Genomic DNA, 22,975 nt, shown 5'->3' on the forward strand with positions numbered 1-22,975 from the left:
ACCAATTCAACTGTGCACACTCAAAGAAACTGCTCTTCACCAGAGCCTACCTGCATGAAATGTGCAGGGGCGCATTTTTCTAACACATGTACAAAGCCATTTGATGAAATCACCTGCGGTCACCGCAGAATACCCAGCCTGCTTCAGTGGATGCAGTGGGTGACCTTGAAAGAAAAGGCAGCAAAAGAGCACTGTCGAACCATCCAAAAGACTTGTAAAAATCTTCAGAGAGAGGCAACAGCTTCTTCAAATCAAGGAGCTAATGCCATCACTTCTAAATCTATTGCTCAAGAGCTTTTTTACAAGACTTTCGCGGCTCTGCTGTGATAACTGAACTCTTATTATAGCTTTGCTCCGAAGTTTCATAATTTCCTACAGATAAATTTGATAAAGCCCCATCATCCAGGGGCTGGTACATTGTTGAATATTTCGTATAGGCATAAACTAATTGAATTCCTGAAAAGAAATTAGAATTTAAACTTTTAAAATTTCTTCCAGCTTCATGAAGCATTTCTTTCCTAGGCATTTCATGAAGCATTTCTTTGAAGCATTTCTTCATGAAGCATCCTAATTTCGGGCATCTAGATTATATTATTGATAAATGCAGGAATCGTGCTAAATCTGAAATTATTAGCCAATAAATTAGCCAAATATCAAAAGTATTCGGCGATTTTCGAAAGTCTTCGTCAAATGCAAATCTTAACAAATTTTTCTGATAATTTTTATTTTCAAATGGAAAAATATTTTACGGTAGTTTGTTTCAAGCTTATATTATTTGGAACTAAACTTAATTGGCTATGCAGTGCATCAACCGAATGTTACTATAATCAAATAAAAGATACTGATTTGTTTAGAAAAATTCTTTTTGACGAAATTTTGAGCATTAAGTCAAATATATATTATTCTTTCCAGTGGAAAAAATCATTCCTCAATATTTTTACCAAAACACAACTTTATTCGCCAGCCTTGCGATTTTATCGCATTTAGCGAGGTGGCGAATACGATAATCTAGTTCGTATTTAGTATTCAAGTATATTTTGAGTGTATTTATCTTATCTTCATTTTAGAACTCACTGATGAATCACAGAAATGCGAAAAGGATTGCGGTGCAGGAGCCTGTATAAAAGTGAATGAATCTGAGAGTTGCCTTTGCCCCCCTGCGTATGCTGCAAAAGGACTTACGTGTGTTGGTAAGGTTAAAATTAGATTAAAAAAAATTACCATTCATTTCCGTCACACTATAATTTATTTGAAAAAAAATTAGTCTATAATTATGAAAAACAATTTTCAATATTCTTTTATAGATCGATGTACAGCGGAAGCTTTGCCTCTTGGTTTATGTCCCGATGATCAATGTATAGTGGATGCTAAACTGGGATTCAAATGCAAGTGTCATGGGAAGTATGCTTACCACAATGATGGAATAACATGTCGAAGTAAGATGGAGATAAATATTAGGTTTAAAAAAAACTGTGACACATTTTTATTTTAAATTAAATTTTCATAGCTGTACTTCAAATTCGAAATTTAAATTATTTAAATGTGTAAATATTATCTATCATATATTGAAATTAAATAACGTAGGTCAATAATTTTGCAAAGAGTAATTTATAGGAAAAACTTTATAGAACGTTAGAACTTTATAGAGAAACTTTATATAACTATTTATAGGAAAGAATTGAATATAAGTATGGATTTAGAAAATATATCCAAAATATAAGAATGTGTGCAAAACAGGTAACAACCTTCTTATCTAACAACAGATAACTGAACATTAGTCAATTTAACACCTGACTCACTCCAAATTTTGCGAATTCGAATTGTTACCGTAAAATTTTGAGCTTTACATACCCTCCATAATTCCAAATTCACGCGAAAGATGTTTTCTAGTGTCAGTTAAACAGATGCAAAAATATGCATATCAAAACATTTTTTTTTAAAATTTTCAGCATATTTTTCAAACCTAATGACACACATACCACAATGAATTAAGCATAATTTTACATAGATATGCGTTTCTTGAAAAGTGAGCGAGAATCTGGTAGTCATGACTCACTCACAACCCTTTCTGGCCTCAACTGCATTACCATGTACGGTCACATGAGATGGAAACCAATGTAAGTAGACATCGTGATTCTTTGAGAGTAACTGAAGAGGAATCGGTAAGGCACATATCAATAATGCTAAAACTGATCTTTTTCGATGTACAGAGCACGAAATAAAAAACAGATTACCCTCAATAATTTTTGATCTAATGGTTGGATCTTCACATTCTAGGATGGTTTAATGGTTTGAGGTTTGCGACCTCAAATAAACTAATTAATTGGTGCAGATGATATTTTAAGTGACGAAAAGTGCATAGATATAGGCAGATGATGTATAGATAAGTATATAGATAGATGTATTGATATATAGATGTATATACGTCGATGGATGGATGGACTGTACGGATACGATACACAAGCTATGGGTCTGATAGCTTTATCTTTTAGATGTCTACCACTCTATAAAAAATTTTGCAAAAACATAGTAATTGGCAGGCATGCATTAGATAAATCGTTAAATTTGTACACAAGGATGCTAGCTGCCCTACTTTATTTTTAAAAAAAACACATTTATACACAAAGTTTTTTGTGTAAGCACTTTAATAGCCTCATCACGTTGCATAATGGAAGTAGAATTTTATACGTAAATTAGAATTATTTATCAGTAGAGCCACAGAAAAGCAACTTTGGATCCAATTTATTTAAACAAATATCTTAAACTGAAATAATAATTAATAAATTTTGATACCATAAGGAATAATTTTAGGATTGGGTGGAGTATGTTTGTTATCTCTGTATACCTTTCGGCTTTCTGACCCCATAAATATAGGGTGTAGCCGCAATCTTTGAAATATAGTCCGAACAGTTTGGTCAGGAAAGCGCTCCAAAGTTTGAACCCCTTTAACATGTTAAATGCCAAGCTAATTTTACATGGCTTACCCGTCTGGCGAAACGGTAAATAACTACAAAGTAAACATGTAAATTTAAGACAGATTTTGCTACTTTTTAAAGGGTTTAGCACGACATTTCTGATAAAATTGGTGAACTGTATAAGCCTACAAATTGTTTAGAAATAGTGGTGGATAAAAATCTACTAAATTGAATTTATTAAACCAAGAATCGCAATTAATAAACTACCTTTTGAAAATATTTATTCGCTGTCCGGAGCAAGTTGGCAACTCTGTGTAAATAAATGAATCTATTTTTGTGTGTTCTGCATTGCATTAAATTCTTCAAACCATTTTAATAACGATAATAATATAAAAAAATTAAACATTTACTCGAATTATGTGTTTCTAATGATCTTGGCTTTGCCGGTCACTGGTGACCCCCGTGGTACTACGAACAAACTCAGTGCCGCTCATCCCATGGCATTCACCGTGTTAAGAATGGTCAAATAAATTTTGAATTTTAAGGTATACCATTTTTTGCATCATTTTAAGGCATGTAATTTTTTATGGCAAAATACAAAATTTGAGCCAAACCGGTCAAGCTTTACGGGATATATATATATATCCCGTAAGGCCATCACGTGATAGCGCTGATAAGAGCTTTAAAGGTTCTGACGCGTGTGGAGAGTTGTTGTTACAGGTCAAAGTTTTACAGGAAAGATTTAGTTGACGTACTTGAAATTTTCGGCATGTCTTCCTGATATCGCTTAGATGATTTTAAGCGTGGCCGAATTATTGGAAAGATCTAAGAAGGGCGAAAAATAACAGATGTTGCCAGGGAGTTCGACATCGCTCGCAGCGTTGTTTCACGGGCGTGGAAATCATTTAAAACTACTGGAATAAATAGTAGGCGGCACGGGGTAGATCGTGTTAGAAGTATGACGCCTGCAGAAGACAGATACATCGTCCTATCAGCAAAAAGGAACAGGCGCACCAGCTCAGCAGGTGGCAAATCAGTTTCTTGCTGCCACAGGAAAGCAGATCTTCCGAAAAACTGTTGCCAGACGTTTGAGGGGAGGAGGACTATACGCCCGCAGACCTGTTGTGTGTGTCCCATTGACCAGACAGCACCTTACTGCCCGTTTGCAATGGTGTCGTGAGCATCACAATTGGACTGAACAGGACTGGGCATGCGTACGATTCTCAGATGAGAGTTGGTTCAGTCTGTCATCGGATTGTAGACTCGAACTGATCTGGCGCGAGAGTGGTACTGGTTATAGTCCAGAAAACATCCAGGAAAGGGACCGATATCCGACATGCAGTGTCATGGTGTAGGCCGACATCATGATCAATGGCCGCACGCGCCTACACGTGGCTACGAATGGAACTATGACGGGCCAACGATACATTGATGAAGTTCTACTTCCTCATGTTCGTCTTTTCCATGGTGCTGTCGGTGATAAATTTGTTTTTATGGACGACAACGCAACATGTCATCGAACACTCGCTGTTCAGGATTGTCTAGACAGCGGGGGTATTCAACGCCTCGTAAGGCCATCACGTTCTCCAGATCTAAACCCCATTGAAAATGTTTGGGATGCTTTGGGGAGGCAACTTGCTGGTCGAAACTATCCTCCGACTAACAAGAACACCCTCATCCGTGCACTGACGGAGGAATGGGATAAATTGCCTCTACAGCTGCTGGATAATGTTGTGCAAGGTATGATACGACGTGTAGAATGTTGCATCTCACTCCACGGTAGACATATCCCGTACTGACACCTTTCTTCAAGTTACCTGCTGACATTTAGATGCATTGTTCCATTTTTCCGTACGCAGCATTAAATGAACATTTTTTTCTTTCAGATGTTTCATAGCCTTTGTACTTTCTAGAACAATGAATATTCTTTATTCTAATGTCTGAACAGTGTGGCAACTATGTTTTATCCTACTAGGCCTCATGTCTCGCTTAATGTTATGCTACATTGCAATTTGTGATCCGTCCTTAGCAATTGTCCAGCAGTGTATATATATAATATTATATTATATATAGAAAGATGGATTATAACGAAACGATTCACTAGCTATGGGTCAAGAGGGGTGTTGTGGAAGTATCGCAGCATGTAGGGGAGATTTGGGATAAGTTTACTATCTTATCTCATGCCAGAGATGGAAATAATTTCAATGCTTGTGTTGCTTATTGTGCTGAGACGCTTGGAACTCATACTTACGGGCTTTGCATGATTTAATGACTGCCATACAGATTTTAAATTATAACTAAAATTAATAAAGAACATTGACAATATCGCAGACATCTCTTGAAAATAGTTAAAATTGAAATCAAAGTACCTCCATATGGGCAACAGCGAGTCGGTGAAAAAATTTGGTTAATATTCTGTTTAAAACTAATTATGGGGTAAGGACTGGAAAAGGGGTTGAAGAAGTAAAATAGTTAGAAAAAAAGAGTTGTGCTGTGCATTTGGCTTGATTATGATTATAGTTAGTAGCACAAGATAAATTTGAAAGATCTCTAAGCTTGTCACCAAAGTCGGCTAGTAATGTTATAAAAATACGTTTCATTGAATTGTAAAATTAAGTTATTTTGCCGAAATTAAAGTTCAGTAGGAATTTTATTTCTTAAAAAGAAGAAAAAGGGACATTTTTCTTCGAAAAAATAATTAGCGTTAAGAGGCGCAAAATGTAATTTTAATTTTCATATTTGACAGGATTTTATTTTTAGAAAAATATCACTTTGTATAATCATCAACACTTGCTCTCAAAGTCCCCCCACCGGCAACATAAATTATTTGCCAGTTTAGTTACTAAAACTCTTACCCAGTAATGTTTAGTAACCAATCTATTTAATTTGTCCTCTAGGTGTCACGTGGTAATTATATAAATTGTGTATTTTGGCTTGTAAACTCTTAGAGTTTGCGACTCTTTTTTAACTGCAAAAAACCTTCAAATGTAATTGGTTTTTATAATCAAGAAATATTTTAGTAAATGCAATCTACATCAAGAATGCTTCTTTTCGACCCCAAATAGGTTTTTATGTAGTTGATTACCCCTAAATATTCATGTAACATTTGCATATTAGTATAACGTATTATGCAAGAAGTAATTTAAATAATACTAATGTCGCTGTGAATAATTTACGTGCTATATTTTCCTGATTAAAACACTTTATGAAACAGAAATGAAAGCTAAAACAGGAAATGTCTTAAAAGAATTAATTTCATGTAATTCATTTAAACCATTAGGGAAACTGATGTGTTCTGAAGCAGGAGGTAATAACGATTGCGCTGGAAAGAATGCACTTTGTTTCGAAGATTTCGATTCTGAATATGGTTATCAATGCCGATGTCGAAAAAGTCAGAGATTTGATACAAATGACCAATGCGAAGGTAAGTTCTGACCCACATTCTATTATGATAAGGTTAAAAAAAAATTTCGATGAAAGATTTTGTTTGGATTTCAAACTGACATGGTTAGGAGCCGTTCACACATTATACCTTGCTAGGAAGGCAGGTTTTTTCTAGAAATAGTGACAGTTTGTGGCAAAAGGGGAGAAACGGGTTAACAAGATGTATGACATTGCACGCTTAAGTTTTATTTAAAATATTTAAAATCAACAAACTAAATATTTTTTTACATCAAAATATACATTTTACCAATTATTATTAAAACCACGCTAATAAATTTCACTAAAACACTTAGATTAAGTTTAAAAATGTAATTTAAAATGCGATCTAAAATATGTGCATAATTTTCGGAATTTGAGGTTTGAGCAAAATATAATTTGCAATGGTTGCGAACTGAACTTTGTTTATTAAATATTAATATGTAACCTTTGCTACCACTAGAAAGAATATTTCCCTATTTTCAGGAAATATTCTGCACTCTGCATTAAACGTGTGTGGCATATAAGTTTAAGCATTTTAGCGGTGACTTGTGATAAGGGTGACAAAAGAGAAATAGGAGTCAATAACATTGAGAGAAAGTGGGATATCATTTATGGATGGTCCCATGAAGTTGGGAGCTATGCTCTCATTTCGTTACACTCATAAATTCCAAGATGGCAACATTTTTCAGTTTTGCAATTTTGTATTGATTATTTCATTTATATATATATATATATATATATATATATATATATATATATATATATATATATATATATATATATATATATATATATATCCTTTTCACGTTAGCGTAAAAATAAGAAATCTAGATCCTCTGGTGGGCTGGGGGATGAATTCAAGAAATGGAACCGCTAATCCCTAGAACAAGTCAAGTGATAAGTGTTAGATCCCCCAGAGTTTTATTCTCGCTCTGTTATACTAAGCGCCATTTGCTATCTTTTAAACCACCGCAGTTCGGGATAATAGAAATACCACTCTTGGAGGATTCCCCTTTTTTTGACAACTGAAAAAGCTCGGGAAAATTTCTTTGGTGGTTTTATACGAATTAGTGTAAAAAACTACATTCCGAATGTCACATGTTGACTATTTATGATGTTTTACAAACATTCAGATTTAGTGTGGTGTATCACAATTTCATCATTTTTTTGTTTTAATTCTATAAACAACACACAATCCCTAACCATAGTTCTGAAAACTATTCATTACGCTAGCTATAAAAACTTATGCACACAATCAATATCTATATATATATCAGGGCTCGAAGAAAGTCGGAAATTTTACCCGTCCCCGAGGACGGCTTGTCCAACAATGTACCCGTCCTCCTTTGAAACTAACCCATAGCTTCTAAATAAATAAAAATATAATTTTCTCTTATTTATTACAAACATTTATATAGATTGCACAATGAATTAGTAGTTACTAGGATTACAAATACTAGGTTACTAATAGTAAAACCTAGTATTTCTTTTATGAAATAATTTAAATGACAAAGGTCAAGTTATCTGGAATGTCAATTTTTCCGAGAGTACTTCGTTTTTTTAAATGAAACAAATATGACGTTAGCCAGTTCCACAATCAAGTCAATGATTTACAGAGGTTTCTGCACTGAAATATGAAAGGGGTTTTCCATTTAGGTGGATGTTCATAATTGCGTTTAACGCTTCTTGCTTAAGACCAGTACGTAATGTGCTTTTTTGTAAGCTCATTGCAGAAAAGCCTCTTTCAACCACTGCAGTACTCCCAGACAGACAGAGAAAACAATATATATATATATATATATATATATATATATATATATATATATATATATATATATATATATATATATATATATATATATATATATATATATATATATATATATATATATATAGCACAAAAAAACAAAACCGAACTAAAAGCGGAAACAAAAAGAAAACGGAAGTAAGGCAATAGTAGAAAATATCAAGCGCTAAAGTTGCTTTAAATATGATCACTATAACATAGCACAATAAAAACAAAGAGAAAAACGAAAATAATTAATAAGTTTTATTAACTGCGCATAAGCTGGAAGTATATAGAACTCATAAAATAAGCTAAAAAATTCAGAAAATATGGAAAAAAATAATGACAAGGGAAGAAAATTATTAACAATAATTTTTTAAAAGTATTTAAAAAAAAACATAATTTTTAATACCTTAAAAAAAAAAAAAAAAAAAAAAAAAAAATTTAATTACAATTTTGAAAACAAAACTAAGAAAAGATATAATCTCTTCATCAGCTCACACGATTATATCCGCAAAAGGAGTGCTAATCTCTTTACAATTTACTTTCAGTTCTTTGCTTGATATATTTGTTTGTTTTCCCGTACATATTTTTTCTTAATGTGTTCCAATTTCGTTTAAATTTTTTTGAGTGCTCCTCACACTGTTGTATTGATATATTTTGCTTTGGCTATATTAATACAATATTAGAAAGCACTCCTTTTGCGAATATAATCGTGTGAGCTGATGAAGAGATTATATCTTTTCTTAGTTTTGTTTTCAAAATTGTAATTAAATTGTTTTTTTTTTTTTTTTTTTTTTTTTTTAAGGTATTAAAAATTATGTTTTTTTAAATACTTTTAAAAAATTATTGTTAATAATTTTCTTCTCTTGTCATTATTTTTTTCCATATTTTCTGAATTTTTTAGCTTATTTTATGAGTTCTATATACTTGCAGCTTATGCGCAGTTAATAAAACTTATTAATTATTTTCGTTTTTCTCTTTGTTTTTATTGTGCTATATATATATATATATATATATATATATATATATATATATATATATATATATATATATATATATATATATATATAAAACTATAGATTACAATGTCAATATCCATTCTAAACTATATTAATAATTAAAATCTCCATCATGAGAGTAATTTTATTGAATTTTTTATCTTTTTCACGTTTACTTCTATTAAAGGTTATTTAAAAAGTTTTTTTTTCGTTTTATCGAACATTTTTCATCATATCTTTACTTTAAAATTATTGTAATTGTGGAATGTCATTTCTCACTGTTTAACATTAATATTTTCAACGTATTATTATGAAACATTTTAACATTTTGCTATTTAAAATGTAAAAATATTATTACGCATTTGAGGAATAGTTTAAAAAAAACTTTGCTCTTTGAGATATAGTTTCTAGTTTGGTATCGCTGGCATTATTTATATCAGTTATTAAAGTTATATCTATCTTTCATAAACTCCTTGATGCCATATTAAAAGGATTGGTTTATTTATATGTTTCCGCAAAAAATAAACAAGCTAATGATTTGCACAGTGTTAATAAACACTCTTTTATTGAGTTAAAAAACGTCGGAAATTTCGAGGACCAAAGGGAAAAGCTCGGTCTATATCTTTTTTTCCCGTAAATAATGGATAGATCTCATAAATAATGGATAATGGATCTTCCTCTCTTGCCGTTTGGGGATTACTATGTTTTAAGTGTGAAATCAGTTCTTCCTGAGAGTTATCATGCAGTGAAATTGGATCATAATGAGGAAAAACCTTTTTTTTTCTTGAGTAAAATCGATTTTTCTTTGAATCTTTTCTTATATGCATAAAGATTTCTTTTTTGTGGTCTTAATTAAGTTAATTATAAATATCTATAATAAACATTATAAATATAAATACTTTACTTTATAAATATTTGTAACATTGCTGAAAATTTTTGGGAAAAAACATGAATAGTTGTAATGTCATATTTTTGTAGACAGGTCTCTTGAGTCTGAGTTATTATTGAAGGGATTTAAGTCATAGCCGATGGAAAAGAAAATATAGGAAATTTAATTTGATATTAACTCTTTGACTGAATTATTGTATTTTCTTTTTTTTCATCTATCGACTTATGAAAAATACCGGTCACTTCAATAAAAGAAAAATAATTTTTCTCTTTATTTATCAGAGCCATCTATTTATTATTGTTATTATTATTAATAATAATAATGAAATAAAAAAACAAGGTAAATGAGGATAATTTTGCCCTAACTCCAAGTTGATTTGAAAGATCCTCTCTTTTTAAGAAAGCAAGATCATTTCGATTGAAAATTATGTACTCAAATAAATTCTTTTTATTTTATAAATTTTTGAGATTTCTTAAAAAATTACAAACTATAATAACTATCTTAATTATGTAAAAATAATCTTACAGAATGTTTAAATAAATTTTCTAAATAGAATATAATAGTTTAAATTATTCCTTTCAAAATATTTTATGCGTCAACGGATCTCAAAAATTAAAACACATTTCTTAGCACACTCTTAATTAGAATCTAATATGCTTTCTAGATTTAAAACAATATTTTTCGTCAACTTCCCTTATGTCTTTTTAAAATAGTTCCAAAAAAGCGAAAAATCAGAAATATTTCAGTTGCAAATGATTAACATGAAACAATCGGGCTCATTACTTTTATTTTGCAGTAAATTTCGTGAAAAGTGAACACTTTATTGAAACTGCGTAGCATAATATTTTTTTTCTTCGTCTTTTACATTCTTTTTAAAATATATTCATTCACAATTAACTTCAACTTACTCATGTAAAAGATTTACAGAATTTTATTTTTCAAAAATTTAGCTTTAATCTTATAAAAAGTTACAAAACTGAGATATTAACGAATTTCTAGAAACTATAACTAAAAATTGAACTGTGTGTAGAATGAGGGAAAGAAACATGAAAATTACCCCAAAAGGAAAATGGTTTCGTAAAAAAAAGTTTAAAATATCGTTTATGATTTAAATTTCTTAAACATAGAAAATACATTAGTATTATAAATTATATATTTATGAATGTGATACTTGAAATTTTTATGTATCCTAAAGTATGAATGAATACTCTTTGTAGTAAATGTATATATTTTCCTTCGAAAATGCAGATATTTATTTAAAATCATGTAAGAACATTTTTTTTAAACTACAGCAATTATAATCGAAATTTTAAAATCCCAATAACTTTATATATAACATGAATTTAAAACAGAACCTAAAATTAAAAACTATTTATTTGAGTTTATGTAAAATATATTGCTTTGATATTTTATTTCAATTTGATTCAATTTACTTAAAAGAGCGCTTTTCGATTCTGATTATTTCATACATTTAATATACAATTGAAAATATTCCTTAAATTATATCTGTAATAAAGAAATTAATTTATCAAAAAAAAAAAAAAAAAAAAAAAAAAAAAAAAAAAAAAAAACTCACAACTAGAACAAAAAAATTTGTACAAAAAAATGGCGACATTGAAACTGACTAAAAAAGAAGTAAGAAAACGGCAGAGCACAAAAAAGTACATAAACTTGGAATATATGTTTGAAGGTAGGTGGAAAATGCAAAGAAACTCTTCTCCCCTTAACTTAAAAAGGTGAGACCTCCCGTAGTGACTAAAACAATAAAACACACACCCCTGTAACTTGATCCTCGGTCTTAACTGTGGAGGAGATTCCTTTCCCTATTCTTAAGCTGAAAGTGTCACATGCCCACCAGCAGACCCCAAGATCAGATGTGACAACTGCTGTCACAGCCCCCTGGAAAAGGATATATATATATATATATATATATATATATATATATATATATATATATATATATATATATATATATATATATATATATATATATATATATATATATATATATATTTTTTTTTTTTTTTTTTTTTTGAATGAATGATAGCACTTATGAATCATTATCAATTATTGTTGTGAAGAAAAGCTCTGTAACTATTAATCCCATCAACTAAACTTTTATTTAATTTAATGCAATACAGAAAATTTCTTAGGAAAATGCATTTCTCATTTTCCGATAGCCCCTGGATAGAAGAGTAAAATGTTTACGAAGTCAGGTCAAAAAAGGCATTTTTTATATTTAATGTTCAAAACTTTTGAACTATTCGTCCAATTGATTCTAGTTCCATTCCCAATTTATTCAATGTAAGATAGATAAAAAGGAAGCATATTTCATTTGTTCAGACAGCAATATGAGATATCTAAACAGGTACAAGTATAAAATTATGTTTCCTTTACTTTTAACTTTTATGCCGATAGGGCCGGGGTTAGTCTCATTCAATTTAGCGCAATAAAATACCATAGGAAACAATGCCTCACTTTCCCGTGTAAAAGAAATTCAATTCTCTTTCCACAGATTACCTAATTTCTATAAGAAAGATGGATATGTACGGAGGAAAGTTGGTAACTTATCAGGTATAATTTATTTGCACAAACGTAACAATGTTTTTCGCAAAAAATATCTCGGGTGTTATTTTTTTCGAAGAAAACTATTGGTTACAATTACTAGACTAATTAGGGATAAAGAAACTCGAAGCTAATTTTTTTACTCTTTTTTTCTATGTGAATTCACCAACCATCATACATACAATCGCACAAAACACGTTTGCAGTCTAAGATTCCAACAGCAAAACTCAAAAACAAAACTTCGCGAACTTCCAATCACAAAAGATTTTTTTTTCTTTGCTTGCGGCAAAGTAAAAACGTGATAAAACAAAACGAACTGACAAATTCTGCTATGCCCTAGTTTTCTCGGGATGATAATTATTTGCAATCTATACATACCCGGGTTAAATCGGGATAAACAGGAAAGCGGTTAAGTTATGGTGTAGACTTAGATAGCTATATAGAACCCAAAATATTTAAAGTTTGTGTCAGATTTTACTCAATACAGTCGAACTCGTTTATAACGAGCTCGGATTTAACGAGAACTCGGATTTACCGAGGGAAACGAGAATATTTGGTTGGATCAATGTTAAGTCTATGGAACAGAAGTCACTTTTAACGAGCAAGACCCGGTTTTAGCGAGCTATATTTTTCTGTCTGACAATCTTTTTTCTCATCTTTCTAGCCTTTCTGTCTTATCTTTTTTTCAAAATGATGAGAAATGCGTGAAATCAAAAAAAAAAAAACCGCGAACTGAAATTTAATTGCCCTTATCGCTCTAATCTTTTGCAGGTTGGGGAGGTTAGTTGTCATTAAATTAAGAAAAGTATTTAATTAAATTAATTAATGTAATTAAAGTAAGTAATTATCAATTAAATTTTAAGTAAACTCAATCATTTGACCTCCCAAGCCCCCCTCCCTCTTCTGGTTGCACGCTTGCCTTAAGGATCCGTTTATTACGAGCACTCGGATTTAACGAGTACAATGTTACGGTCCCTTTGTGCTCGTTATAAACGAGTTCGACTGTACTAATTAATCTTTGACTTAAGATTAGGTTAATAATAATTTTCCACGCCACGACATTCTTGTGTGAAGATTCTTTTTGTTATAGTGAAAACGCAAAAAAAAAACAGTTACAATGTAAAATTATTAACTGATTAGGAAAATATGGATTGCCCGAATTTTCACACTTTCTTACATCGTAACATCTGTTTGATTAAAAAAATGTTTTTGATTAGCTCTGAGAGAACACATGAAAAAGGTTACTTAATGGAAATTATACTCAATTGGATTATGAGAATCAATAGAAAAAGTTTTTTTTTTAATTATGTCCAATAGCCACATTCAAATATCTTCTATTTTGTTTCATTTTAGATAAATGTAATGTTGAATCATTCAGGAAGAATTGTATACTGCGTACGGCTACATGTGAATTGGGCGAATGTCAATGTCCACCTATGCTAAGTTTTGGACGAGATGGTAGATGCTCTGAAATCGGTAAGACAAAAAAAATCTATTTTTCGTTTTTCTCTGGAATTTTCAATTAGTAGAGCAATTTAAGAGCATAATAGTTGAACCTGGTTAGTGACATTTTCTGAGTAGTTCTATTTGGGGTAATGTTCTGAAGATTTGAAATTCTTTATTGTGTATTTATTAGAGCAGTGGAGGCTCACGGGATAGCGAGCATTCGCCTTCCAATGAGGTGAACCGGGTGCGAATCCAGTGTTGACTGGTCGATACGAATTCCGCATAGAGCTCGCAACGACAACAGTGCTGACATAAAATATCTTTGGTGGTTGACGGATCATGGGTTAGAGTCCTCTTGCCGATAGGCTAACCGTGGGACGATTTCGTGGTTTGCCTCTAAGTGTAACGAAAATTTGGGGTTGTTCCATCAAAAAACCATTCACGAAGGCGAATTTAATTTAACTTGATCAAGAAGTTCGATTGTCTTCTGTATTGGCTACGGAGTTGAAGATTAATAGTCGTAAATCCAAAATGAGATCTGCTGTTCAACGATGGCTATGAAACAAAATAAAATATATTTATATTAGAAGGTGGGACGAAATATTTTATTTATTTACCATTACCTAATTTGAAATAAAAATTACTTTTTGGCTATGCTTATTTTATGCAAAAAGTATCAATAGTACAAAAGTATTAAATATTAGCAACAAAACGAGTCAGCTTATAGTTTAATTTGAGATCACGTTTACCCATTTTCGGCCCATGGTGCGTAAACGTACCATTTAATGCATATTGTTTTATAGACTCAGTGATGCATATTTTTCACTGAATTTATTTTGCTATTTGCTAATTATAAGGGTTTTGAGGTCATTAATAAAACATTATTAATTCAATTAGAGTAAACACTTTTCGTTGAGAAATGTTCAAATTTCAAAGAATTATTGAGATTTTCGACTTTTTGTAAATGCCACATAATTATTCAATTGAGTTTTACTATATGTTTTTATTATGGACTAAAGGCGCAACTTTTGCAAATAAAATTGTCTTTAGTATGTACCATTTGCATTGTGCATCATTACTATTATGCATCATTATCATTATGCACCATTTCCATTATGCATTTTATTACCATTTATACACCATTTAATAAAAATATTTTTTAATGCATGAAATTTTTTTTATATCTTATTGAAATTTAAGCATAATCCTACTTTTTTTAAAACTTCCATGCTTATTCTGAAATGGGTTTCTGAAATAAATTTGTATATTTCAAGCTGATAACGATTGCATTCATCTAGACATTCATGAAATATTTTCTTTTTAGATTTCTTTTTCACGGGTTAATATATTTTTATCATTTAGCGTTTTAATTTCTTTTGTCGAATGTTTAATAGTATAAAATTTAAATATCATAAAAATTATTAAATATGAGTTCCTTAAATTTTCTTATTCAGCGCAAGCATACTACTTTTTTTTATTTAATGTCTTTTTGACATTTGGCTTTCTAATTTGTGTTATCAACTGTTTAATGATATGAAATTAAAAATTTCATAATAATTATGAATTTGATTCCTCTTAATTTTCTTTTTTAGCTCAAGCATCTTACCTAGGATATTTGCCTATATCGAAGCAATTTTACACTGTCCCCCCATCAACAGAGTTTTCTCAGAATTCTGATGAAACAGAAATTATAAACTACAATTCTATTCAAAAGGATGTAAGAGATGCAGTAAGTGAAATAATGTCATTAGTATAATTAAAAGTAATTTAACTAGTTTATTTTAATAAATTATTAATAAATGTTATGCTTTTCGAATAAAAAATTTTAATGTTGTTTTCTCGTAAGCATCAAAAATCATTCCTTAGATTAAGCCAACCCAATTTTGAGTTTCAGTATTAATCCATAAACACCTATCAATAATCTACTATCAATATTAAACACCGTAAACTTGTAATTTTAAACCAAATCCAGGAGATAAGGTAACTCCTCGATTAAGTATTAGGACAAACTATACTTCGTGGAGGACATTTTGATGAAATTAACCAGTATTCGTGTTACATGGGGAGGAAAACCACGGAAACCTCCTGGGTTAGTCCAATGGCAGGGAGATTCTAACCCATTATTCGTTTACCACTGAGGATATTTCAGATAAGCATTGTGGTGGGTGCGAGCCAAGCCAATGGCAAAACTCATATCAACCAGCCATCGTTAGGATTCGATTCTGAGTCACATCATTGAGAGGCTAGCACTTTGTTTTCTGAGACATAGTGGCAAGCCTATCCTATTATATTAATCCCTATACATAATTAATCCCTATACATACCATAGGGCATTCAAGCCCTATGGTATGAATAGGGATTAGTTTTGTCAAAATTATTTACATAGCTAAAATATTTTCAAGTACTAAACTGAGAAATTGTCTTATTGGTAAAATTTTCTACTTTTTAATAACCAAATTAAAAATTGTAATGTTTATAAATTTCTTTTACCCAACAAAATAAATTACTAAATTAAGTACTTGGTTGGCAGGTATGCATATGTTAAATTATTGGTTTGCTTCGTTTTCAGTTTCAACACCCAATCAGAGTGGCTCTTCTTGCTTTATTAGATTACTGCCGCTTTCTAAAATCTTTGTAAACTATCATAAGTATTATCACTTTTGTAATAATGATGTGCTCCCCCTACTGCATATAATTACACTGTCAGAACCTCAATCATCCACATGAATACTGCTTTACTTCATTTGCATTCCACAACCTCAACGAAACTCCCGAAGATGAAACTCAAGATGAATGGGAAAAGAGACGCAAGCGGCCTCAGGTGCCCAGACATTTAATACAGTCTCAGTTTCAATTACGATGCGCAATATTTTTTCTAACATACACTTTATACATAAATATTAATGAACACATTATACATTAATTTACATAATATTTTTCCTAACATATTTCGTGCTTATTTTTATATCGGAAAAGGTTTTTATCGCTTGAAAACTTCTTTAAGGCAAATGATTTCGGCATCAAACTTGACAATTTTATAGTCGTGTACACGTTAATGTAATTATTACCTTCCATGTTATAACCAATGAGGGCAAGTGGTCATTTTTATCGAGGTAGGTAGTTTCTATGAATAAGACGAAGGTTATTTTAATTTTCAATAAAATATCGCCATCATACTGGCAATAAGAATGTCTAAATGTTAATGCTTTTATGTATTGATAAGACCCCGCTCTATTTGGGAGTGAGATTATAAGTACATCATTTGATTGAACGATTTTAATATTTCGTTATTTTTGGTGAGTGTTTATCGATTTAAAAAAAATAATCATATTATGATTTAATTTCAATTTAATTACTCATGATATTCTTATAAAATCAGATAGAATTACATTTCAATACAACTCACAAAATGTTGGAGGCATAATGTTTTTATGATTTTCACATGCTTATTCATAGCATCTCAGTCTGACTCACTGAAGGAATTAAATACTCTTAGATCTAAATAACTTAAAATTGGAAAAAAAAATTATTGTTTGGAAGGGATCAGTGTTTGTAAGATTTTACCTTTTACGCTGAAAATGACACCAGTGTTTGATGTTGTATTCCAAAATCATAAATTATTAGGTATCAGTTTTTCTAGTGCAAGAAATTTGCTTGACCGTCTATTCAAGATGACCGTCTATTCACAGTCAAGATGAAGATTTTCAAACTTCATAAACTATACTAAACACCCAATTGTGAGTTTCTGTCTGCAATACGAGGGTTACTATTTATATTTCTGGCCTTGGCAACAGTAAGTGTTGCTAGGCGATCGCAGATGATTTTAATCGAAAGTTTGATATTTTTAAACATAAATTCAGCAGACGATTGACCATTATAGCTTCATTTGTGTTGTTGACAGTAAATTGAAAAGTTCTTCTCTTTCAAAAAATGGAATTGAATAGTGAACATTTTCGTGCCATTATTTTTCATAACTTTCGACGTGGATTGTCAAGACAAGAGTGCTTCGATGAACTTAATTCTTTATTCAGCGATAAAGCGCCATCCTACAGGACAGTAAAAAATTGGTATAACGAATTTAATCGTGGTCGATGTTCGATCCAGGACGAATCCCATGCAGGTCGTCCGAAATCCGTTGTTGTGCCAGAAAAGATCGATGCTGTGCGTGAACTGATAAAGCAAGATCGTCATGTGTCATACCCTGAGATAGAGGCGTCTTTGGACATTAGTATGACTAGCATCAATAAAATATTGCATAAACATTTGAGCGTAAAAAAAATTTGTTCGCGTTGGATCCCGCATAATCTGACAAACTCTCAAAAAAAGGCTCGTGTCGATTGGTGCAAGGAAATGTTGGAAAATACGTTCAAAGTACCTCAAAGGCCGTGTATAACATCTACACAGGTGACGAATCATGGATTTATGCATATGAGCCGGAAACAAAACAGCAATCTTCCGTATGGGTCTTCCAAGACGAGGCAAAACCAACAAAAGTTGTTCGAGGAAGAAGCACATCGAAACAAATGATTGCCTGTTTCTTCGGCATTAGCGGTCATGTGGCAACAGTGGCGTTAGAGCAACGCAGGATGGTCAATTCTGAACGGTACACGACCATTTGTTTGCCAGAAGTCATCGGAGAAGTTCGAAAAAAGCAGAAGAACAGGCGAATCATTCTTCATCATGACAATGCGAGGTCTCACACATCGACTCAAACAAAGGCATTTCTGACGGAGCGAAAGATCGAACTGATGGGTCATCCGCCGTACAGCCCTGATATGGCACCCAATGACTTCTTCTTATTCCCCCACATCAAAAATAAATTACGTGGACAACGATTTTCGACCCCCGAAGAAGCGGTTGATGCATTCAAAACACATGTTTTGGAGTTACCTCAATCGGACTGGAAAAAGTGCTTTGAAAATTGGTTCAAACGCTTGCAAAAGTGTATTGATCATCATGGAGAATATTTTGAAAAACAATAAAACCAATTTCTATCCTACATATTTGTTTTTTTCATTATTAGGCCAGAAATATAAATAGCAACCCTCGTAACAGAGTGATAAGAGTTGTTCTTACGAAGGCACCAGCCAACCTTTATATTATATTTTAACCTTTATATTATCAAGTCCCGCAGTGGACTGATCGTTAAGACACGGTTCCCAGCAGATCACCGAAGTCAAGCATCACTGGCTGCGGTCAGTGTGCGGGTGGGTGACCACTTGGATCAGTCTGCGTAGGGACCGAGGGTGTGCGGTATTGGTCCTCGTTAAACTGTGCTACCGTAAAGTGCTCGACTTCGCGCGCAGGTCGACGGGCTACCGAAGCGGGGGTGCCATCCCCTCTGCAGAGGATCAGAATTGTGATGGCATGTCTTCGGATCATCCTCAGGGATGTTTCCCAGACCGTCGCCAATAGCCCATTGTGCAGCTCAAGTGCGACGTAAATGAACAACAACAACTTATATTATCAAATAAGCTGCAATCCGCATGTTATAATCGATAAATTAGGATTCTTTTTTCAAACGTTTTTCTCGGTAAAACTGGAGTTTGGAGCTATAAGTAGTAACTTCTAATGTAATACATGACGTGTTATCACGGTTGATAGTTAAGGAATTTAAATTTAGTAATAAAACCAACATGCTATTAAAAATATGCTTTGATATTTTAAGTACGTATAATATTAAATAGCCATTCGTATGATACAATGAGTAAAATATTCTGGTGATGGGACTTACTAAGGTTCTCAAGCAATAATAAAAGTTTCTAAGTAATTATTTTCCAAATGATTCTACATAGTGGAAATATATTTTCATTAGCTCAACAATTAACAATTCGATGACAATTTATATATTGTTTCTTTTTTTATTTCAGATGGTAACTCTACTAGGGAAAAATTATCAGTCCTCTTACATCTTAAGTTGCGAGTGAGTATCATAGATTCAAACAAGCTTCGTTTAAAACGTGATAAATTTGGTGTAAAAAGCGTAAATAATTTTAAAAAAATAAAATTAACTATTTGTCAAAAAAAAGAAAGAAACAAAAACCAAATTCAAAGCGAAATCTCATTGATTCGCAGCTGAGGTACTCGCAAGTGTTTTCAAGGACTCACAAGGTGTTGTGTAGATTGATTTTCTTCATGAACAATTAAAGAAAATTATTATTGCGAAATTTTAGTGAAAGACAAACTAGTCCATTGGTCCATGAATTGTGGTTCAAGAATAGTAATCGATCCAAGTGGCATGCCCATCAGCAAAGTGTTGCAACAGAAAAAAGCGACACCCCAGTAACGCAACAAAAGTTTCAGGCATTACCTGACATGCCAACTACTACGCTTTTTGTAAAATTATTATAGAGTCGTGGTCATTTAAAAACCAAAGATTTCCTTCAGAATATTTGATAATCTTGCAAACATTTGTAAAATCCTCACCACAAAAGAGCTGGAAGAAGTGGCGTTGCTTTTGAACTTTTATATACTTTTATCGTTATGTAGTGGAGTGGAAAATCAAGTTAAATAACACATAGAAACATAAACTTAGCTACCCCTAGATTAAATTTTTACGAAAAGGGTGGAAAGTTGGCATTACATTGGAAAACAGTTGATCATCCTTCATATGGTCAGAACTTGGTACCTTAGGACTACCGTTTTTTCAGTTCCCTTCAAAAGCATTTAGGGTGGGATAGATTTTCAACAAAATGGACATTTTGTGTGCAATTTGTTCACTACACGGCCAACTTCTTCTTATGCTACCGAGATTAAAGAAACTTTGAAAAGGTAGAAAAAAGTGTGTTGAAGTTTGCAGAAATTATGTAGAGAAATATTATTTTTGTATTTTTTGAAAGCACTATTTTAATGGTTAGTTATCAAAAGTCTCGTTTATATTTGATCCACCCTCGCAATAAAAATTTTCCTGCAATGATAATATTGCTACTCAAGTAGGCAGCGTTGGCAGAATGCTAATTTTTATACCGTGTTTCAAAAAGTTACCGTTATTGATTCTCTTTTTTTAAAATGCAATGAATGCAATGAAATGCAATTCTGCAATGAAAAATGCAATGAAATGCAATTCTGCAATGAAAAACCAGTAGATACATCGCCTTCTTTTTTTAGACAGTAGTACAGGCAATATCTTATATATCCCACCTAAAATATAGTAGAGCTATCAACTGGGCAACAGTCTTTTGACTAAGCTGAATATTTTTTTCCTGTGTTCCAAATATTTATTAGAACACAAACTTCTACAGAAGTAAAACACTCAATACATTAAAATGTTATTTTTTTAGAATGAAAACGTTGTCCTACAATTGCTTGATAGAAGTACAGTTTAAAGCAGATCCACTAGACCAAATCAATATCTTAACAGATCAATCCTCATGTGTTGGTGGAACAAATAACAGATGCTTAATGCCTCCTCATTTAATTTTGGATAAGAGTGAAGCCACTGATGGTAAGGAAATGCTGCGTTATTACTATGATAACTGAAATATATTGCATATGTATATAACAGGCCAACATATTTCCCTTTTATATTAGTTGCAATTGTGTGTATATATATATATATATATATATATATATATATATATATATATATATATATATATATATATATATATATATATATATATATATATATATATATATATATATATATATATATATATATATATATATATGGGTCATTCTCACAAAAACAGTCATTTTCATGTCCCCAGTATATTTTATGTTTGTTTTACAGCTTACGAAGAAAAAAAATTCAGGGAAAGTGTCCTTCAGAATGCAAGCTAACAAAAGAATAAAAATAAAATTATCAATTTTTATTTTTTATTTATTTTAGGTAATTAAAATATACCAATATGTCATTCCCTCACTTGTCCCCACTGCTGATTTAAAAAAAGAAAAAAATTGTTTCTGAAATAAAAAATTTTTTTTTACAAATTCGTGTTTTTTATTTCAGAATACTGAAATATAGAATTCAGGAAATCAATTTTAAATTTAATTTCTGATAAAAATATTAACACAGCACTATTTTAAACTTTGTCCCCAGTGTTTCGCGTCATTCCCTCACAACAATGTTCTTATCACCTGCAATCTTCTTAGAATAAAAATATTTTAATAAAAACCTCAGAAGTTAACAACTGGCATCATAGAACAAAATTGCAGTATGTTTCCATCTTCAACTTAAAGAAGCTTTGCTGTGGAATAAATTTGAATGAATCAAACCAGGTAAAATTTTTTACATTTGTCATTCCCTCATGTCATTTTTTAGAGCAAAATGAAATACAACTTCATCGAGAAAGTGGATAATTATATGTTGCTTTCTTGTATGAATATAATTGTATGCGATTGACTTCAGAAATTAATTAGGCCTAACTGTTATTTTTAAATTTTATTGAATTCGTCATTCCCTCACTAGTGTATAAAGTGAGGGAATGACGCTAAAGTGAGGGAATGATTCAAGATGAGTATATTATTAAATTTTTTTTGTTCAATCGTGCCAGGCAATTTTATTTCCCAAACCTGTAAAAACTATTAAATATATAAGACTAAATTATAATAAATATTAGTTATACTTGGTATGTTATCATTTTCAAACTTTAGGTAGATGTAACTTAGATAAAAACATGTATTAAAATAAAATATCATTCCCTCACTTTTTAAATAGTGAAAATAATTAATTTACTTATTAATTAATTTGAAAAATAAATTAAAAATTAATAAATTAATTTATTAAATTAATTAATTAATTTATTAAATTAATTAATTATTAATTACTATAAATTAATTAATTATAAATTAATTATCTAAAAAATTAATTAATTTAAATATTAAGTATAATTTATAGGATATATATTTTCTTTATAATGCAGCTACATATTTCTATTAATATAAAAAGTTTCAAGCTTTTTAGTCACTTTACTTTTTTGGGATTTTATGAGCTGAAAAATGACAGTTT

General features: G+C 31.1%; 1 protein-coding gene across 1 annotated transcript in view; it reads left to right on the plus strand.

Moving 5' to 3' along the window:
* The window catches only part of LOC107442534 (uncharacterized), a 95,008-nt gene that overhangs the window by 27,276 nt on the left and 44,757 nt on the right, over positions 1-22,975 (plus strand). Inside the window, exons 7-13 of the mRNA XM_087163387.1 lie at positions 1,068-1,190; positions 1,305-1,436; positions 6,196-6,339; positions 13,933-14,055; positions 15,618-15,754; positions 19,896-19,948; positions 21,306-21,469. Coding sequence (XP_087019513.1) covers positions 1,068-1,190; positions 1,305-1,436; positions 6,196-6,339; positions 13,933-14,055; positions 15,618-15,754; positions 19,896-19,948; positions 21,306-21,469 — 876 coding nt within the window. The remainder of the gene's footprint in view (positions 1-1,067; positions 1,191-1,304; positions 1,437-6,195; positions 6,340-13,932; positions 14,056-15,617; positions 15,755-19,895; positions 19,949-21,305; positions 21,470-22,975) is intronic.

The sequence above is a fragment of the Parasteatoda tepidariorum genome, chromosome 5 (genome assembly GCF_982258835.1).
Source record: "Parasteatoda tepidariorum strain Cologne lab strain chromosome 5, Ptep-v5.0, whole genome shotgun sequence".
NCBI lineage: Eukaryota > Metazoa > Arthropoda > Arachnida > Araneae > Theridiidae > Parasteatoda > Parasteatoda tepidariorum.